Source organism: Cervus canadensis, chromosome 8 (genome assembly GCF_019320065.1).
Source record: "Cervus canadensis isolate Bull #8, Minnesota chromosome 8, ASM1932006v1, whole genome shotgun sequence".
Taxonomy (NCBI): domain Eukaryota; kingdom Metazoa; phylum Chordata; class Mammalia; order Artiodactyla; family Cervidae; genus Cervus; species Cervus canadensis.
This window is the reverse complement of record NC_057393.1, coordinates 77131995-77150127: the sequence shown is the minus strand read 5'-3', so window position 1 is coordinate 77150127 and position 18133 is coordinate 77131995. Positions and strand designations below refer to the sequence as shown.

The window sequence follows — 18133 nt, the reverse complement described above, 5'->3', positions numbered from 1 at the left end:
CTCACTTAGGATGATAATCTCTAGTCCCGTCCATGTTGCTGCATATGGCATTATTTCATTATTTTTGACTGAGTAGTATTCCATTGTATGCATATATGTGCATACACATCTTATTTATCCTTTCCTCTGTGGATGGACATTCAGGTTGCTTTCATTTTCTTGGCTATTGTAAACAGTGCTGGAATGAACACTAGGGTACATGTATCTTTTTGAATTATGATGTTCTCTGGGTATATACTCAGGAGTGGGCTTGCTGGATCATATGGTCATTCTACTTTTAGTTTTTTAAGGAATCTCCATACTGTTTTCCATAGTGGTACACAAATTTACATTCCCATCAACAATGTATGAGTGTTCCCTTTTCTCTACATGCTCTCCAACATTTACTATTTGCAGACTTTTTTTTTTATTGCAACAATGCTTTATTTAGGGTGGCCAGGAATTGAACCCACATATCTCCAAGGTCTGCCTGTGTATTCATTTCAAAAAAAGTTGCTGGCAAATAGAAATAAAAGGACAGGACCTACGTGGCCACCTAAGTGGCTTGGTGAATGAATTTTTTGCTGCTTTTAAGGGCAAAGGGTACTTCTTCACAGTCCTTGCTGCATTGGCCCTGCCCATTGTCCTGGGTTTTTCCTTAATGATGATATAGCTCTTAAATATAGTTTTCTTAGAAGACACAAGAACAAACAAGCACCTGACCCAGAACATTATTTGTGAATCATGATCACAGCATTTCTTGGCATCTGAGATATAGGTTTACCTGGGACTGGGCGTTGACATTGGCTCCATTTGTAACCAAGACCTTTACCACCTCTGCTTGCCCTGCCAAAGATGCTATATGCAACGCTGTGTTTCCTTTCTGTGAAACGAGAAACAAGAGCCATCAGTTCACCCATCTTTCTCTCTGCTTTCAGCATTTTACAAAATATTAAATCCCTCTGTAGGTTCCCCAGGAGAACAATGTTGATGAGTATTTCATGAGAAGCATGCCCGGATTCTTACTGAATTCTCATTGAATTGGGCAACTGATAACAAAAAGCACGAAATGCGTGACACTGACCTTTGTAGCTGCATCCACATTGGCTTCTCTCTGTAGCAGTTCAGAAACAACTTCTACATGGCCCTCTTTGGAAGCAAGATGGAGAGCGTTCAACCCATTCTGATTAAGTGAAGGGAAAGCTTTACTCAGCAGGTTGAAAATAGAGCAGTAAACAGTCCACTAAGAATTCTGAAGAAAACACCCTACCAACAACCATTTGCATGTGTGCAATGCAGGAGCCTGAATTAGGAATTAAAGTACTTGTGGCAGTTAGGTCAGTTGTTCTGATGTCATTATGTACTTTATTTTAGGAATTAATTGTTCAAGGACACATATCTACATTTCTGAATGCTCCTCTAACAAAGCGAAGAATAACCTGATCATTCAAGTTGGTGACATTTAATAGAAAACACTGGCAAAAAGAGAAGGTCTTGGTAATAACTTGGTAATAGAGGATTTGAGGACTTTAAAGTCTAGATTTAAAAAAATTTAACTGAAAACTTAAATAACAACAACAATCACCACAACTAACCTGATTGCAAATGTTGATGTCAACTCCATTTTTTATGTAGTCAAGGGCCTTTTCTAAGTGTCCAGCTCGAGCTGCTCTTAAGTAACTCGCATTGGCATCAGACTGAATAAAAAAGAAAAAACATTTGGTTTAAAAAAAGGAAACAAATATGCCTGCTTCTAACTACCAGATTATTGTTCAAACTATTTAAAAAAAAAGTAAAACCGAGATTTTTTTTTCAACTGAACTATTTTATTTCTAACATGAAAACACTAATATAAGGTCTTCATGAAGTCACCAGGAAAAGAACGAATTCTTCAAAAGTTAGTTTCAAGTGTATAAAACTATTCCTTCTGTGATGCCATAAGTGATTCCAAACTGAAAGAGAAAATTTCCCAGGATGTGTAGGCACATACAATTTCATAAGAGTTAAGGAAAATCCTGAAACTTTCTGGTAGTTACGTTACAATAAACCTCACTGCTCTCTTTAATCATAAGTTTAATTATACAGATGCTGAACTACAATACTACATCTGAAACTCATAATTTTTAAAAAAGTGATTTAACATCTACCTCATTCCTTTGTATGTAACTATGGCCAATTTTTCAATTAATAGCTTCATAAATACATTTAACGCTGTTATACTAGTTTAACAGGAATTTGTGGTTAATGATGTTCTCTTCAGTTTTCCTGCAGGTCATAGCCATGTGTTGGAACATTGATTGTATTTGAAAAGCATTCATTTATAAACGTCTGCAGTTTGTGAAGCATACTTCCCATATATTTTAAAGCTAAGTCCACAACCCGTGGACAACTCTATTAGAAGCATTAACCTGTACAAATAAAGAAATATGTCCACCTTTTTTGAACATCAAAAGCCAAGTCTATAATTCATTCATTGGAAGCTTCCAACTCTAAACTATTGCTAAATTCTAATACCTACAGTTACACAGCTGAAATCATCTGCTACTGAAATTTTTTAATAGAAAAAAAGTGATAAGAAAAACTGCCAAGTTGAGTCTGCACAATTTGTAAAGGAATTACAGAAGGAGATTTTCTTGAAAGGGCTGCCGAAAACATCACTGGTTATAAATGCAATCATGCAGGATGTGGCTTTAAAGAGCCAAGTGTCTTCCTTCAGGCATTTGGCCACTACCTCCTTCAAACTCCCATTCACTTGCCACCTCATCTGTGAAGGCTTCCCAGGCCTCCAGGCAGAGTCCAATTGCTCAGTGCTCCCAAGGCACTCATTTCATTGAGCCCTCTTGGTATCACCCAGCATCATAGTTTTTGGTGTACCTGTCCTTTGTCTTCCCTAAATTGTAAGCTCCTGAATAATAGGCAGAGCTGTATTAAGGGGTAGACAAATGGAAAGTCACTAAGATGCCAGTCCTTGAGGAACACTAATTTGACCCTGGAAATGTACTTGAGATGAAGAGAATTCCTTCCCTCAGAAGAATCTCCAATTTTGGTATGGGTCAGTTCAGTTAAGAATTGACTTGCTCAAGACCTAAATGAAAGGGCAGTGCCTCTAGGGTGTCCTCTCTTCCCATGCACATTAGTATGCCTCTCTCTGAAGGAGTCCTGCTTCTTCTAAATCAGGGTTTCTTAATCTCAGCAGTACTGGCATTTTGATCCAGATAATTTTTTGATGTAAGGAACAATCCTGTCCAGTGTCCATGTTCACCAGCATTCCCAGCATCTACCAATCAGGAACCAGTGGAATCTCCTATTTGAGACAACCAAAAACGTCTTCATGAAGCCAAGTTTCCCAAGGTGAAGGCTAAAACCTCTCCAGATGAGAACCACTGCTCTAAAAAAATAGTAAATCGATTTGTTTAAAGATTGTGCGTTTCAAAAGGCTTTCATATTTTGCATTGCCATATGCCTTGTCCTGGCACCAGGCAGTGACTATATGTATGACATTCATCCTTCTGCTTCCCCTACAACTGGAAGCATCCCTGGCACATAGCAGGTGCCTATAAATGATTTGTGAATGGATGAATCAACAAATAAGTAAACTGTGTGGAAATAACGGATTAATTGAGGAGGGCATGGCAACCCACCCCAGTATTCTTGCCTGGAGCATCCCCATGGTCAGAGGAGCCTGGAGGGCTGCAGTCCATGGGGTTGCAAAGAGTCAGACATGACTGAGCAACTAAGCACAAACTGTTTAATTAAAATATTTCCTGGAACAATACAGGAGGCTTTATTAACAATAACAAAAACAACACGGGAGCTATTTACATTGAGAATTTGCTGTGACACAAAGCTGAACGGCAGAGAGCATAAGCTAAGCCATAAGTTTGGTGTCTGGGAACACATGTAGGTATTGCTGAAGTAAAATTGGGATTTGAGTCAAGCATGCAGATAATTTAATCAGGGCAGAGAATTAAGTAAGAGTAAAACAACAAATTTGGTTCAAATCAGACAAAGGACAAACTAAAGTTTCCAGGAATGTAATGAAACATAAAGTTCAGTCCTTAAAGCAATTTGGTACTTGGAGAAGGTTAGTTTTGTTTGGTTTTTAAGTTCGGTTGGAAACAAATTAGCTATGCAAGGATGAGTCACTGTACCATAAAACATCATCTTTGTGCCTGCTCAGTGACTTATCAGTGAATTTGCCCAGAAGGGCTCTGGTGCTGTCCTAGGAACAAATGACACAGCCTGCCTGGATTATTTCAATGGCCAGAGATAACAACAGTGAATTAAGTCAGCACCCCAAACCCTGACTTTGAATACACAAAAACAGCAGTTATGGAAGTTTAAAAAAAAGATGTCAGAATTCAAGGAAAGCCCCTGAATTGATTCTAGATCTAAAAAGGTTTGGCGATTCTTTATACTGTCCATTTTGCTCTCACATTTTCTCAGAATTTTCCCACTAGAAACTTTAAAGCAAAACAAAATACAGACAGTATAAACAAAATATTCTAATTCAGTGGTTGCCTACCTATTTGGTGTTCAGATTCTTTTGAGATTAACAAAAGTTATGAATCAGTTGCTTTCTTTCAATAATCACACATATATACATACATAGACCAAGTATGCTTATGTACCTCAGATCTGCATACACACACATTTTCATACAGACATCAAATATGCATACACAAATCTGCATACATGCAATGTAAATATAAATCTGCATGCATGCAATATAAACATGCATGTGTATAAAAATGCATATGCAAACACAATTTGCACACTATTTCAGGCTCAGGATCATAAAGTTGGCCCACAGATTCATGTCTAAGAACATCTGCTCTAAGGATAAAGAATTCTCTGGTGGATACTCTCTCTATATCTATTTCACCCAGTATACCCTGGTATCAAATAATTCTCTGCGGTGGCTAATTTATTAACTGAGAACTTCAGGAAAAAGAGAAGGGAAGAGAAAAAGGAATTAATTTCTTTTTTTTCACTTCTCCCAGCTCTCTGTTATACGCAGACATGTACAACACACCAATAATAATAACCAGCCACTGCTTGTACTTCAAAGAAAAAGTCCAGAAAGAGAAAGAGAGGAAAATACGAAGAAAGAGCAAGAAGAGGGAAGTAAAGACTGCCCTCAAGAAACATGACAACTTAGGAAATGCAGTTATTATGGTGCACAGACAAGAAATGAGAAGTTCTTCCTTCTAGTCTCAGCCACCTGCAAGCCACGCAGCAATGTCTTTCTTCCACGAGCATTAGTTGCATGTTGACTTTGTTCTAGCCCTGCCAACATCCAGCTATATGGTGGGAAACAAAACAGATGTGGTACCAGTTAAGACGCACTTGCCTTCATCTTAGCTGTCATTCCATCAAGTAACTAGGGGTTACTCTTAACACAGGCTATGTATGACCTGTTTTTTAATCTAGAACATTCTATCCAAACAGTGTCTCTTTAAAGGCAACTGTAGACAAATTACTCTGGAAGGAGATTAGGTCCCATGAGAGGCTGAGCGCTGTCACATGGAAAGTCATACTAAGGAGGCCATCGTCATCAGAGTTAGTTGGTACAAAATGAGTATGAGCAAGTTGGTCAGCATTTTTTCTCCTCCCCCGCCCCTCCTAGATGATGAAAATCTGAAGGAGGAATTTGGAAAATGTATGTATCTTTTGCCACTATTTGATATCTTGTCTACATAAAATTTTACTTGATAAGAAATATGAACCATGTATGTTTTACAAGGAAATCGCTTCAAGGACAGACAAGCACTGTTAGGAATTAAACTTACTCAGAATTTTCACCTGTACTGAATATTATTCAACAGAAAGCAGTGATTAAAAAAAAAAAAATTCCCAAGTACTAATCTCAGTAATAACTAATACTTCATAACTCAATGTGCTAGACACTATTACAAGCACTTAGATCAACTTAATTATATTACTGGCACTGAATTATATCATTAGTCACACAATATAATATGTATTAATTGTATAAGCGTATAGTGTGTGTGTGTGTGTGTTAGTGTCCAACTCTTTGTGACCCCATACTCCTCTGGCAATGGGATTCTCCAGGCAAGATTCCCAAGGAGATTCCCTCCTGCAGGGGATCTTCCCCACCCAGAGACTGAACCCACGTCTCTTGCATTGAAGGCAGATTCTTTACCCTCTGAGCCTCCAGGGAAACCCCAGTTGTATAAGTACTTATATTAACTTAATCCATATAATATTTCCATGGAATAGTATAGTGGGTTGAATAATGTCCCTCTAAATTCATGTTCACTGTGAAACTCAGAACATGACCTTATTTGGAAATAGGGCTTTTGCGATAAAATTATTTAAGATGAGGTCATATTGGATTAGAATGAACCCCAAATCCAATAATTGATGTCCGTATAAGAAGAGAAGATATACAAATATCAAGTCATTATGTTGTACATCTGAAACTAATATAATGCTGTATATCAACTACATTTCAATTTTTAATAAAGAGAAGACACAGAGATACATAAGGGAGACCACATAAAGATGGAGGAAGAAACTAGAGTAATGTTGCCACAAGACCAGGAAGGCCAGGAGTCACCAGAAGCTGGAAGAGGCAAAGAAGAACTATTTCCTAGAGCCTTTGGAGAGGGTGTAGCATGGAGGACACCTGGATTCTGGACCTCTGGCCTCCAGAACTGTGAGAGAATACACTCTCTTGTTTCCAACCAGTTAGCTTGTGGTGGTTTGTGTAGAAGTCCTGATGCAAGGAAGCACTGTTAGTAGTAGCTCCACTTTATATATGCTGAACTACAGAGAGAATGAATGACTTTCACAGTGACATATAACCTGTGAGTGGCAAGGATATATATCCATATCCAGACAGTCTGACTCCAGAGTTTAGACTGTTAATCAGTAGTTTAAGAAAGGGCGATTAATATTTGGTCACTAGTCTGTGCCCAGTAACTCATTAGTTCATTATTTCATTCATTTTCCATCAAACAACTGTCTGTCCATTCATCAATCCATCAAATGAACTATATAGATACTTTAAAGTATGTCCCCTTTCAAGCCCAATTCCTTCACTGAGTTTATTTTAAGGCTCAAGATCAGTCTGAGAGTGGCTCACCAGAAGACATGCAGACTGCCGATGCAGTGAGAATAATAACAGAGTTCTTCTTCACTGCCGCTAAGTCTTAGGGGGCAACCTCTGACATCTCTTACTACCTGATCTACCAGTTCTCTCTTCTTTTCCTTTATTTCACCTTCCCAACTATCTGGGAACCAGGTGAAGGGGAAGATAATCCTTCCTGTAAGCTTCAGGTTCTTTTTTTCTCCTGGTGTCCTGTTTTCTGTCTACCAACATAATCAGGTATTTCTTAAACCTAAACTGCTCCCCCTCCAAAAAAAACCCACACAAACAAACACAAAACAATCTTTTCTTCCACTTTTGTACCTAGCACTCTTTGCAAGGGATGTCTATTTCTCAGTGCAGTAGACTAGTTAATTGGTCTGTATCCCAAAAACTCTAGTTACTAGCAGTGTTACCTGTGGCAAGATTTTAAACATGCTTGCCTCAGTTTTCTCAGCTGTCAAATGGGGATAAAATAATCTACTATTATAATGAAATTAGTTCATGTACAGTAATCAACAGGCTGAATGCATAGGAAACAATAAATGATTACTATTTTATAATTATTCATTGAACATCAAACATTTTGACGGATTGGTTTAGGTTAGTCTGACTACTTCCATATAATTAATACTAATCCATCTTTGAATCCTTGGCAATATGGCTTCTCTTGCTAATCCTCTTGCTAATCAATAAAATCTCTCTGTACAAAATCACCAACAACATTTCAATTCCATTACTTAATTATAATTCTCTCCTCTTAATATTGAACCATTGGACAGTACCAATCACTTTCTCTTTCGTCAGCATCTTCCTTTTGGCCGCTCTCTTTTCTTTTTTCAAGCCTTTTTGCTCCTCACTGTTTCAACCCATCACTGAAAAATGGGCTTTTCCATTTTCAGATCTCACATTTCTTTCCTTCCTGTGCTCTTCATCACTATCATGACTTCTACCACGCTTTTTACACTTAATACTCATTGATTGTGCCTATCTGCATCTAACCCAAACATTTCCATTTCTATGTCTCACAATTTCTGTACCACAACAGCACAACATTTACCAAGAATGTGTAACGTATCTGTCACTGCAACTAGGTATTCATGGCAGAGATGTGAATAAAAAACTTCCTTGATCTCCTTAATTCAATTTTAAGATATCAAGATTATCCTAACCACTCAGGCATGCAACTTTGGTGTCAGTCCTTTTTTTAATTTTAATTGAGGTAATATTTGACATGTAACATTGTATTAGTTTCAGGTGTACAATGACTTGATACATATATTGAGAAATGATCACCATAGTAAGATAACATCTATCACCATACATAGTTATAATTTTTTCTTGTGATGAGAGGTGTGAATTTTTTATTACTTTTTTCTTCTTCATCATTTCCCTGAAACTCTCTCCGAGAAAGTTTCACACTTGAATCCTATCAAATATTCCGTCTCTGAGAACTTTTATAGTTTCTATTTTCCTTTTAAAAAGTACTTATCAGGAACTTTGCTAGTGGTCCTGTGGTTAAGACTCCATGCTTCCACTGTGGGGGCATGGGTTCTATCCCTGGTCAAGGAACTAAGATCCTGCATGCTATGCAGCACAGCCAAGAGAAAAAAAAGTGAAAGAAAAATCATAAAAGAAATACCCACATACCCAATCAGCTGAAGAATGAAAGTTACAGGCAGCTTTGTAGATTTGCAAGGGGCCCTTCCTTGACTAGCTCTCCGAAGACATCCTCTGTTCTAGTTTAATCATTCTCATTTAACCCTACTCCTGGTACACACAGGCAAGATCTTAAGGTATGCGCATGCATGCGTGATAAGTTGCTTCAGTCGTGTCCAATTCTGTGTGACCCCATGGACAGTAGCCTGCCAGGCTCCTAGTTCACGGGAATCTCCAGGCAAGAATACTGGAGTGGGTTGCCATGCCTTCCTCCAGGGGAATCTTCCTGACCCAGGGATCTCCTCCATTGACAGGTGGCTTCTTTACCATTAGCGCCACCTTGGAACCCCTAAGGTATACACATCTAGGATCATAAATGCTGGGTCATTGGTTATGTGCTTATTCAATTTTACTAGTTAATGACAAATTGTTTTTCAAAGTGACTGGTACCACTTTACACTTTCTGTAGTTTGTGATTATTGATTGTAAGCTCACAGTCCTCAGAAATTAATCTTTGAGAATTCTTTTGGATCTGGGTTAACAGAAGCAGAATTGAAACCATAACTACTCTATAAGCCCAGGCTGTTTTCTCAAAACCCATGGTGCTGTGGAACCCTAGGGTTCAAGAATTCTATGTACAAAATGACCATATCATTCAGGAATCCCACTCCATGGCATATATCTGGAGAAAAATCATACTTCAAAAACAATACATGCACCTCGATGTTTGTTGCAGCACTTTTACAAATCCAGGACATGGAATCAACCTAAATGTTCACTGACAGATAAACAGATAAAGAAGATATGCCATTTGCATCAACATGGATGGACCTAGAGATGATCACTCTAAGTGTAGTAAGTCAGACAGAGAAAGACAAATATTGTATATCACTCATATGTGGAATCTAACTTTTACAAATGAACTTGTTTACAAAACAGAAACAGACACAGATTTCAAAAAAAGTATGGTTACTAAAGGGGATAGAAGAGTAGGAGGAATAAATTAGGAGTTTAGGATTAACATATACACACTGCTACATGTAACATAGAAAATCAACAAGGACCTACTGTATAGCAAAGGGAACTCTACATGATACCCATATATGATAACCTATATGGGTAAAGAATCTGAAAAAGATTCTGAAAAAGAATGAATACATGGGCATACATTAACGTTGCAATCACTTTGCTGTATAGCTGAAATTGACACAATATTGTAAATCAACTATACTCCAATAAAATTTTTTTTAAAAAGGAAAACAAAGAGTAAGGTTGAGTAATAAGCAGAGTTCCATATACCTATTTTCAGTGACAGCCAAAGTAGGTCTACTTTTATCTGTTACTTTTATATATTAATGTTTGATGATGTGCTTCATTTGTAAAAAATATTTCTGCTTTTAAACCATAACATTCAATCAATTCCTATGGCAGTCTCTAAGGCCCTTGAAAACCCGGGCCAAATACTTCCAGCTTGAATTAAAATACAAACACTGATCTTGAAGGTAATCTAGACAGCTTCGGTTCAGTTCAGTTCAGTAGCTCAGTCGTGTCCGACTCTTTGCGACCCCATGAATCGCAGCACGCTAGGCCTCCCTGTCCATCACCAACTCCCGGAGTTTATTCACACTCATGTCCATCGAGTCGGTGATGCCATCCAGCCATCTCATCCTCTGTCATCCCCTTCTCCTCCTGCCCTCAATCCCTCCCAGCATCAGGGTCTTTCCCAATGAGTCAACTCTTTGCATGAGGTGGCCAAGGTATTGGAGTCTCAGCTTCAGCATCAGTCCTTCCAATGAACACCCAGGACTCATCTCCTTCAGGATGGACTGGTTGGATCTCCATGCAGTCCAAGGGACTCTCAAGAGTCTTCTTCAACATCACAGTTCAAAAGCATCAATTTTTCGGCGCTCAGCTTTCTTCACAGTCCGACTCTCACATCCATACATGACCACTGGAAAAACCATAGCCTTGACTAGACAGACCTTTGTTGGCAAAGTAATGTCTCTGCTTTTTAATATGCTATCTAGGTTGGTCATAACTCTCCTTCCAAGGAGTAAGCATCTTTTAATTTCATGGCTGCAATCACCATCTGCAGTGATTTTGGAGCCCCCCAAAATAAAGTCTGACACTGTTTCCACTGTCTCCCCATCTATTTCCCATGAAGTGATGGGACCAGATGCCATGATCTTAGTTTTCTGAATGTTGAGCTTTAAGCCAACTTTTTCACTCTCCTCTTTCACTTTCATCAAGAGGCTTTTTAGTTCCTCTTCACTTTCTGCCATAAGGGTGGTGTCATCTGCATATCTGAGGTTATTGATATTTCTCCCGGCAATCTTGATTCCCATCCCTCAAAGACTTATTATTTCTCAACTGGCCCCATAATTTCCCAGCACTGTGACTTCACCTACAACATCATGCCTGGCAGTCATGCTCACCATCACCCCTCACTCTCCATCCCCCAACAAGAGATACACCAACTATATCCTACGTCCAGCTCAAATGTCACTGCAGCTTTGCTATTTTGCCTGATAAACACCAGTTATGACCCCTTTTCTCTCCAGACTCCTAGAGCACTTGGTCTGTTCAGCTTAGATGCCAGCTATCTCCTCAAGATGGACTCTACTCTCTCTCTTTTAGGTCTATGTCCTGCTCAGAGCCGAGTTCTACATGATAGACTGTCAGGAAATGCTAAATAAAGACATATTCATTCCTTGAGTGTCCAGTGCCCTAATTTTTCCTTGAGAAGCAAACATTCACACTAACTTAATTGGGAACAAAAAAGTGTCTGTTTCATATCCTCTTTAGTCTCTTGCTCCCTCTTCATATCACCAGAGTCAACTGACAGAATTAGAAGCTCCTCCAAAATTCAAGAGAAGATGAAGGAGTGGATCTGACTTTATTTTGGTTTCTTCACTCACTTTGCACATAACCTGATGTGTAATATGCCTGCTGGGATCACCAATGGAGCAATGTCTTTGCTCTAACTGTTAGAATCCTCAGGTAAAGTCAGAAAGAGGAAGAAAAATACTGAATGAAATCACCTGTATTCAGAATCTAAAATATGACACAAATGAACCTACCTATGAAACACAGATACACAGAGTAGACTCGTGGTTGCCAATGGGAAGTGGGTAGGGAAGGATCGGGAGTTTGGGATTAGCAGATGCAAACTATCATATATAGGATGGATAAACAACGAGATCCTACTATACAGCACAGGGAACTATATTCAGAATCCTGTGATAAACCATAATAGAAAGGAATATCAAAAATAATATATCTGAGTCACTCTGCTGTATACCAGAAACCAACATTGTAAATCAATTATACTTCAATAAAATGAATTTTAAAAAAAGAATATGCAGATCAAGTCGACATTTTGTTGTGCCTAATGAATCACAAGGCATCTAAGTGTCCTGTATCTAATAATATGGTAACATAAATAATAATTACTGGGCACTTATAATATGGAATTCCAGTTGAGCGATTTCAAATCCTGAAAGATGATGCTGTGAAAGTGCTGCACTCAATATGCCAGCAAATTTGGAAAACTCAGCAGTGGCCACAGGGCTGGAAAAGGTCAGTTTTCATTCCAATCCCAAAGAAAGGCAATCCCAAAGAATGCTCAAACTACCACACAAATGCACTCATCTCACAAGCTAGTAAAGTAATGCTCAAAATTCTCCAAGCCAGGCTTCAGTAATATGTGAACCATGAACTTCCAGATGTTCAAGCTGGTTTTAGAAAAGGCAGAGGAAAAAAAAAAAAAAAGAAAAGGCAGAGGAACCAGAGATCAAATTGCCAATATCTGCTGGATCATCAAAAAAGCAAGAGAGTTCCAGAAAAACACCTATTTCTGCTTTATTGACTATGCCAAAGCCTTTGACTGTGTGGATCAGAATTAACTGTGGAAAATTCTGAAAGAGATGGGCATACCAGACCACCTGACCTGCCTCTTGAGAAACCTGTATGCAGGTCAGGAAACAACAGTTAGAACTGGACATGGGAAAACAGACTGGTTCCAAATAGGAAAAGGAGTATGTCAAGGCTGTACATTGTCACCCTGCTTATTTAACTAATATGCAGAGTACATCATGAGAAATGCTGGGCTGGAATAAGCACAAGCTGGAATCAAGATTGCCGGGAGAAATATCAATAACCTCAGATATGCAGATGACACCACCCTATGGCAGAAAGTGAAGAGGAACTAAAGAGCCTCTTGATGAAAGTGAAAGAGGAGAGTGAAAAAGTTGGCTTAAAGCTCAACATTCAGAAAACTAAGATCATGGCATCTGGTCCCATCACCTCATGGGAAATATATGGGGAGACAGTGGAAACAGTGTTAGACTTTATTCTTGGGGGCTCCAAAATCACTGCAGATGGTGACTGCAGCCATGAAATTAAAAGATGCTTACTCCTTGGAAGGAGAGTTATGACCAACCTAGATAGCATATTAAAAAGCAGAGACATTACTTTGCCAACAAAGGTCTGTCTAGTCAAGGCTATGGTTTTTCCAGTGGTCATGTATGGATGTGAGAGTCGGACTGTGAAGAAAGCTGAGCGCCGAAAAATTGATGCTTTTGAACTGTGATGTTGAAGAAGACTCTTGAGAGTCCCTTGGACTGCAAGGAGATCCAACCAGTCCATCCTAAAGGAGATGAGTCCTGGGTGTTCATTGGAAGGACTGATGCTGAAGCTGAGACTCCAATACCTTGGCCACCTCATGCAAAGAGTTGACTCATTGGGAAAGACCCTGATGCTGGGAGGGATTGAGGGCAGGAGGAGAAGGGGATGACAGAGGATGAGATGGCTGGATGGCATCACCGACTCGATGGACATGAGTGTGAATAAACTCCGGGAGTTGGTGATGGACAGGGAGGCCTAGCGTGCTGCGATTCATGGGGTCGCAAAGAGTCAGACACGACTAGGCAACTGAACTGAACTGAACTGATAATATGAAAGGTATGTTCATTGATTGCCATATTCTCAGGGGCCTGTGAGGTCTGTGTCATTATCACCCATTTTACAGACTAGAAAATCAGGTTATTAAAAAAATAATGATAAAACAAGAAAGGAAAGTAAAAAAAAAAAAAAAAGTCAATTTCGGCAACTTTTCCACAGGACTTTCTTCTAGAAACTGGCAGAGCCAGGATTAGAACTTACATCCACCTGGTTTTAGAGCTCTGGTCTTAACACCCTAGTACGTAATGCTTTCCTTAGTTAAGTGTTCCAGAGTGATATCAAAGTGGAAAAAGGAACTTAGATTCACTAAGTCAAGAGGGAAAGAAACAGCAGCAACATTTTTTTGGAGTCATGGGAGAGGCAGACAGGCACGCAGCTTGGTACTGTTCATAGATGAATTTATTTCATGATCCTCGACATTTGATAATTCTGTGTTTTCAAAGAGAAGAAGGAAACTCAAGAAGCTGCATAAATGCCACAGCTAAATCGCATTAGAATGAGAATTCAAATTCAGGTCTGTGTGACGTCACATCCTAGAAATTGTTCTTTAACCAACTTCCCTTGCCCATCACCATTCCTTCTGGCCAACAGGACAGATGCCCAAACATGGGAGATCTTTCCCACATTCACTTGTTCCTACAAGTAGTCGACTGTGTTTTTCCCTCTAACATGTTTATGCTAGGTGTTCTGGATGTTATAATTAAGTAACCTAATTAGGTATTATTTAAGCTGGGAAATAGTATATAGAGAAACAGTATTTTTATGAAAATGAAATTAAGTGTTTTGGAAAGACCTGATGTTCCTAAAAGTGTTGCTGGTGAGTCAGATATGGACACGATGACTAGAAGTGATGAAAATAAAAATTGGAAAAATTTTATAGTCAGATTACTTCCCAGATCACTTCAGTTTCTAGCTTTCCTTTAAAGATACTGAATCTGAGACTCACAGAAAAAGAGCGGGTGTCATGGGCGGACAACATGAACTCTAGAAGGGGATCTTTGTTCAGAGAAAAGTCCTTATCTTCACAACTCCCAGTTGGCAAATGGATGTACATTGACGTGCCTTAAGGTAAAAATCAAATGTTCAACAAATATGAATAACTTTATGATTCCTGACTGCTAACCACTTAAAAAAATTAACCCAAGAACTACTAATATAAATTCTTCTATGTAAAAAGACATTCTAAACAAACTTACAGTTAACTAAACTTACTTTATGGTTACTAAAGGTGAAATTGGGGGGAGAGAGAAATTGGGAGGTTGGGATCGATATTTACATACTACTATATATAAAACAGATAACTAATAAGGGCCTGCTGTATTGCACACAGGGAACTCTACTCAATATTCTGTAATAACCTATATGGGAAAAGAATCTAAAAAAGAATGGATATATGTATAACTGATGCACTTTGCTGTATACCTGAAACTAACAAAACATTGTAAATCAACTATATTTTAATTAAAATATTTTAAAATATTTGCCTCTTCAAAGTAGATTTCTAATATAAAAAATAAAAGGCTTTCTATTGACCATTCTTCCTACTTCTTGAGAAGATTCTAAAACACCTTTATTAGAATAAAGCTTTTTCCAATAAAAATATCCATAAGTAATAACATCTTATCTAGGTGACAGGATCCAACAGAGCACACTGCCTGGTTTCTGATCACACATCAGAAAATATGGCCCAGGAAGATCACCAAATTTCCAAACTTCTCATATTGGATGCACTAATTTAAATGTGAATGGCAGTACCAGTGTGTTTATGCAGACATGTCCAGAAAGTAAATCAATCGTTTCTTAAATCCACATTCTTTACCTCACTGTGAAGTGGCACTGGAAATGAAATCTACAAGTCTGGGTCTTGAAGTCATCAGTGTTTTCTAACTATTAAAACACATCTTCAAAGTGGATGTTACATTGTTCATTCCATTACCAGTATTTAAGAAGTCATAGTCAATAAAGGTATCAATATCCAGCAGTCAAGGAGTAATGACTACTTGTAGGTAGTCATTGTAGTAAGGTAGTAAATGACTACTACCCTGAGATGTAGTTATGGCTTTTAGTGACCTGCAGGCAGCACATGTAAGGAGAATTCACAGTACAAGAACCTGTGGCAGATGATAAAGTCCATAGAAGCTCATAGAGAAAAGCCATTTTTCTGCATCCTGGATAGAGCTGGGAAAAGAGCTAAGAGAAGGAGATAAGAGTTCAACAGAGTGAACTCCTGTCCACTTGGTCAGTGGGGACAAGAAGGAAGAGGCTAGAGATTCAGAAACGAAAGGTTGGAAGAATGGTTAATAGACAGTCTCTACGGAAAAGAAAAGTCCCCTGGGGAGAACATTCAAGGAGAGTGTCACAGAAGGCTTGGAATGGCAGATAAACCTGATTTAACTTCACCCTAAAGATACCAGGGGACAATGAAGGGTTTTGAAGAATGAAAAGGAATCATTAAATCTATATTTTAGCCCAATTTAACTGATGGTGGATTAAAGTGTGGGAGAAAATAGAGACAAAAAGATCTGTAGGTCAATGGTTGTCAATCACCGTGCTTCAAGGACCTCCAGGGGAAACAATCAAACTACTCAGATCCCACCCAGAGATTCAACTGGTCTGAGATGGGACTTTTGATAAACACAACTCAAGTGATTCTAATACAAAAACAGAGGTGACCACTGCTGAATTAGGTATGTATTAGGTGAGCACCGCTGAATTAGGTTGTTGTATAAACATGGCTCTATTGATAAATGGGCTTCCCTTGTGGCTCAGCTGGTAAAGAGTCTGCCTGCAATGTGGGAGACCTGGGTTCAATCCCTGGGTTGGGAAGATCTCCTGGAGAAGGGAAGGTTATCCACTCCAGTATTCTGGCCTGGAGAATTCCCTGGACTGTGTAGTCCATGGGGTCACAAAGAGCTGGACACGACTGAGTGACTTTCACTATTGATAAATGGAGATTTGAAGGGCAAACAGCAAGTAGAATGGAAAAGAAAGGAGTGCTGAGAAGTGTGTTTTTGAAGGTCTGTTGACTGACTTTTAATTTCATGTAAGAGAAGATTAAATTCTCAATGCTAAATTTGTAAATTTTAGCTTTCATATTTGCCTCTCCTCTTTCTCTCACTCTTCTCTGCCTGCCCCTCATCTTTTAAAGCAAACTTTCACAGGATGAAATGAAAGATACAAAGCTTTTCTTGGTAGCATGAGCAGCAATTTTTGATGGATAAAGTAATACAGGTTTATAAATTATTCTCAATCAGCAAGGAGACTTACACAGTATGGGGGCCTGCTTATCAAGATCCCCAAATCCTCTATGGCACTGCTCCTCAAGTAGTGACTTTAGTGTCAATTACAGTTTTGAAATATACATGGAGTTGCTTTGTAGAACTTCTCCAAGTCCAAACCCAGTGTGTTTATCTGGAGTAAAACAATTTTCAATGGAAACAAGTCAAGTGACTTGACAGTCATACTCCTCTAAGCTTAAAACTTTGAAATCAGACATGGTGCCATGGTGCTTGCAATCACATGAGATGGGAGCCAGTGACAAAGGATAACTTTTTTTTTCTCACTAGACTCACAGAATCGCTGCTTACATCCTGGATCATGACCATTCAGATAGTACCCGTATTCAAAGCTTCCAGCAACTTTTAGAGTAAGATATTATGTGCTGCTATTTTATAGATATTTTACCCAGTGATCTAATTTCTGACCACTTCAAAAGAATGCAACTGACTGCACAACTTAAAACAACTGTGACATTCACGCAACAATCTGCCTCCTGTCAGTAAAAACCTCAGACCTGTCTGTGGGATACAGTTGTGTTTTTTTTCCCTCTCTGAACAGGGCATGAGGTATTCATGTCACCTAACAGATCCCTTTTAGGTATGTGTTTATAGGTGGGTATAGAGATCTTAAATAAAGGGAAATTCTGTGTGTGTGTCTTTTGCATGGCAAGTGTTTGAAAAAACTCGAAACCTTTTATTTAGGGAAGACCTGTGGTTATTAAGACTCCGTTCTCTTTTATTTGCTCCCTAGTTATTGGAAATAAACCAGCATTTTTCATCCATAAAGAGGGAGGGGGAGGAATACAAGGGGCTGGGGGCTTAACCAGTATGGAAAATGCTCCTAAAGGCTGTCTACACTTGTAATCACCACCAACATAACCACCCCAAGTACAAGAGGCTGCCTCCACAGATTCCTTCCGATCACTACAAGGCTGCCTTTGTTTGTAAGGATTTTGCTTGGAAGTAACCTCAGTTCATCCCTGAAAATGAGGTCACTGTCCCCTAACACATGTTAGGCATGGTTAGCATCTTTTCACTGGGACTTCGGCCAGGGAGGCCCCTTCTGTTGTACATTTCAAACCTGCCAGGGCTTCTGCACATAGTAGCCGCTCGGAAACTGAAAGGCAAAACAACATTCCTA

General features: G+C 38.9%; 1 protein-coding gene across 2 annotated transcripts in view; it reads right to left on the bottom strand.

Moving 5' to 3' along the window:
* Positions 1-18133, bottom strand: part of ANK3 (ankyrin 3) — a 374580-nt gene that overhangs the window by 251453 nt on the left and 104994 nt on the right. For both annotated transcript variants that reach the window (XM_043476896.1, XM_043476897.1), the window contains exons 2-4: positions 1575-1676; positions 1064-1162; positions 764-862 (exon numbers count right to left, since the gene is read on the bottom strand). In XM_043476896.1, coding sequence (XP_043332831.1) covers positions 764-862; positions 1064-1162; positions 1575-1676 — 300 coding nt within the window. The remainder of the gene's footprint in view (positions 1-763; positions 863-1063; positions 1163-1574; positions 1677-18133) is intronic.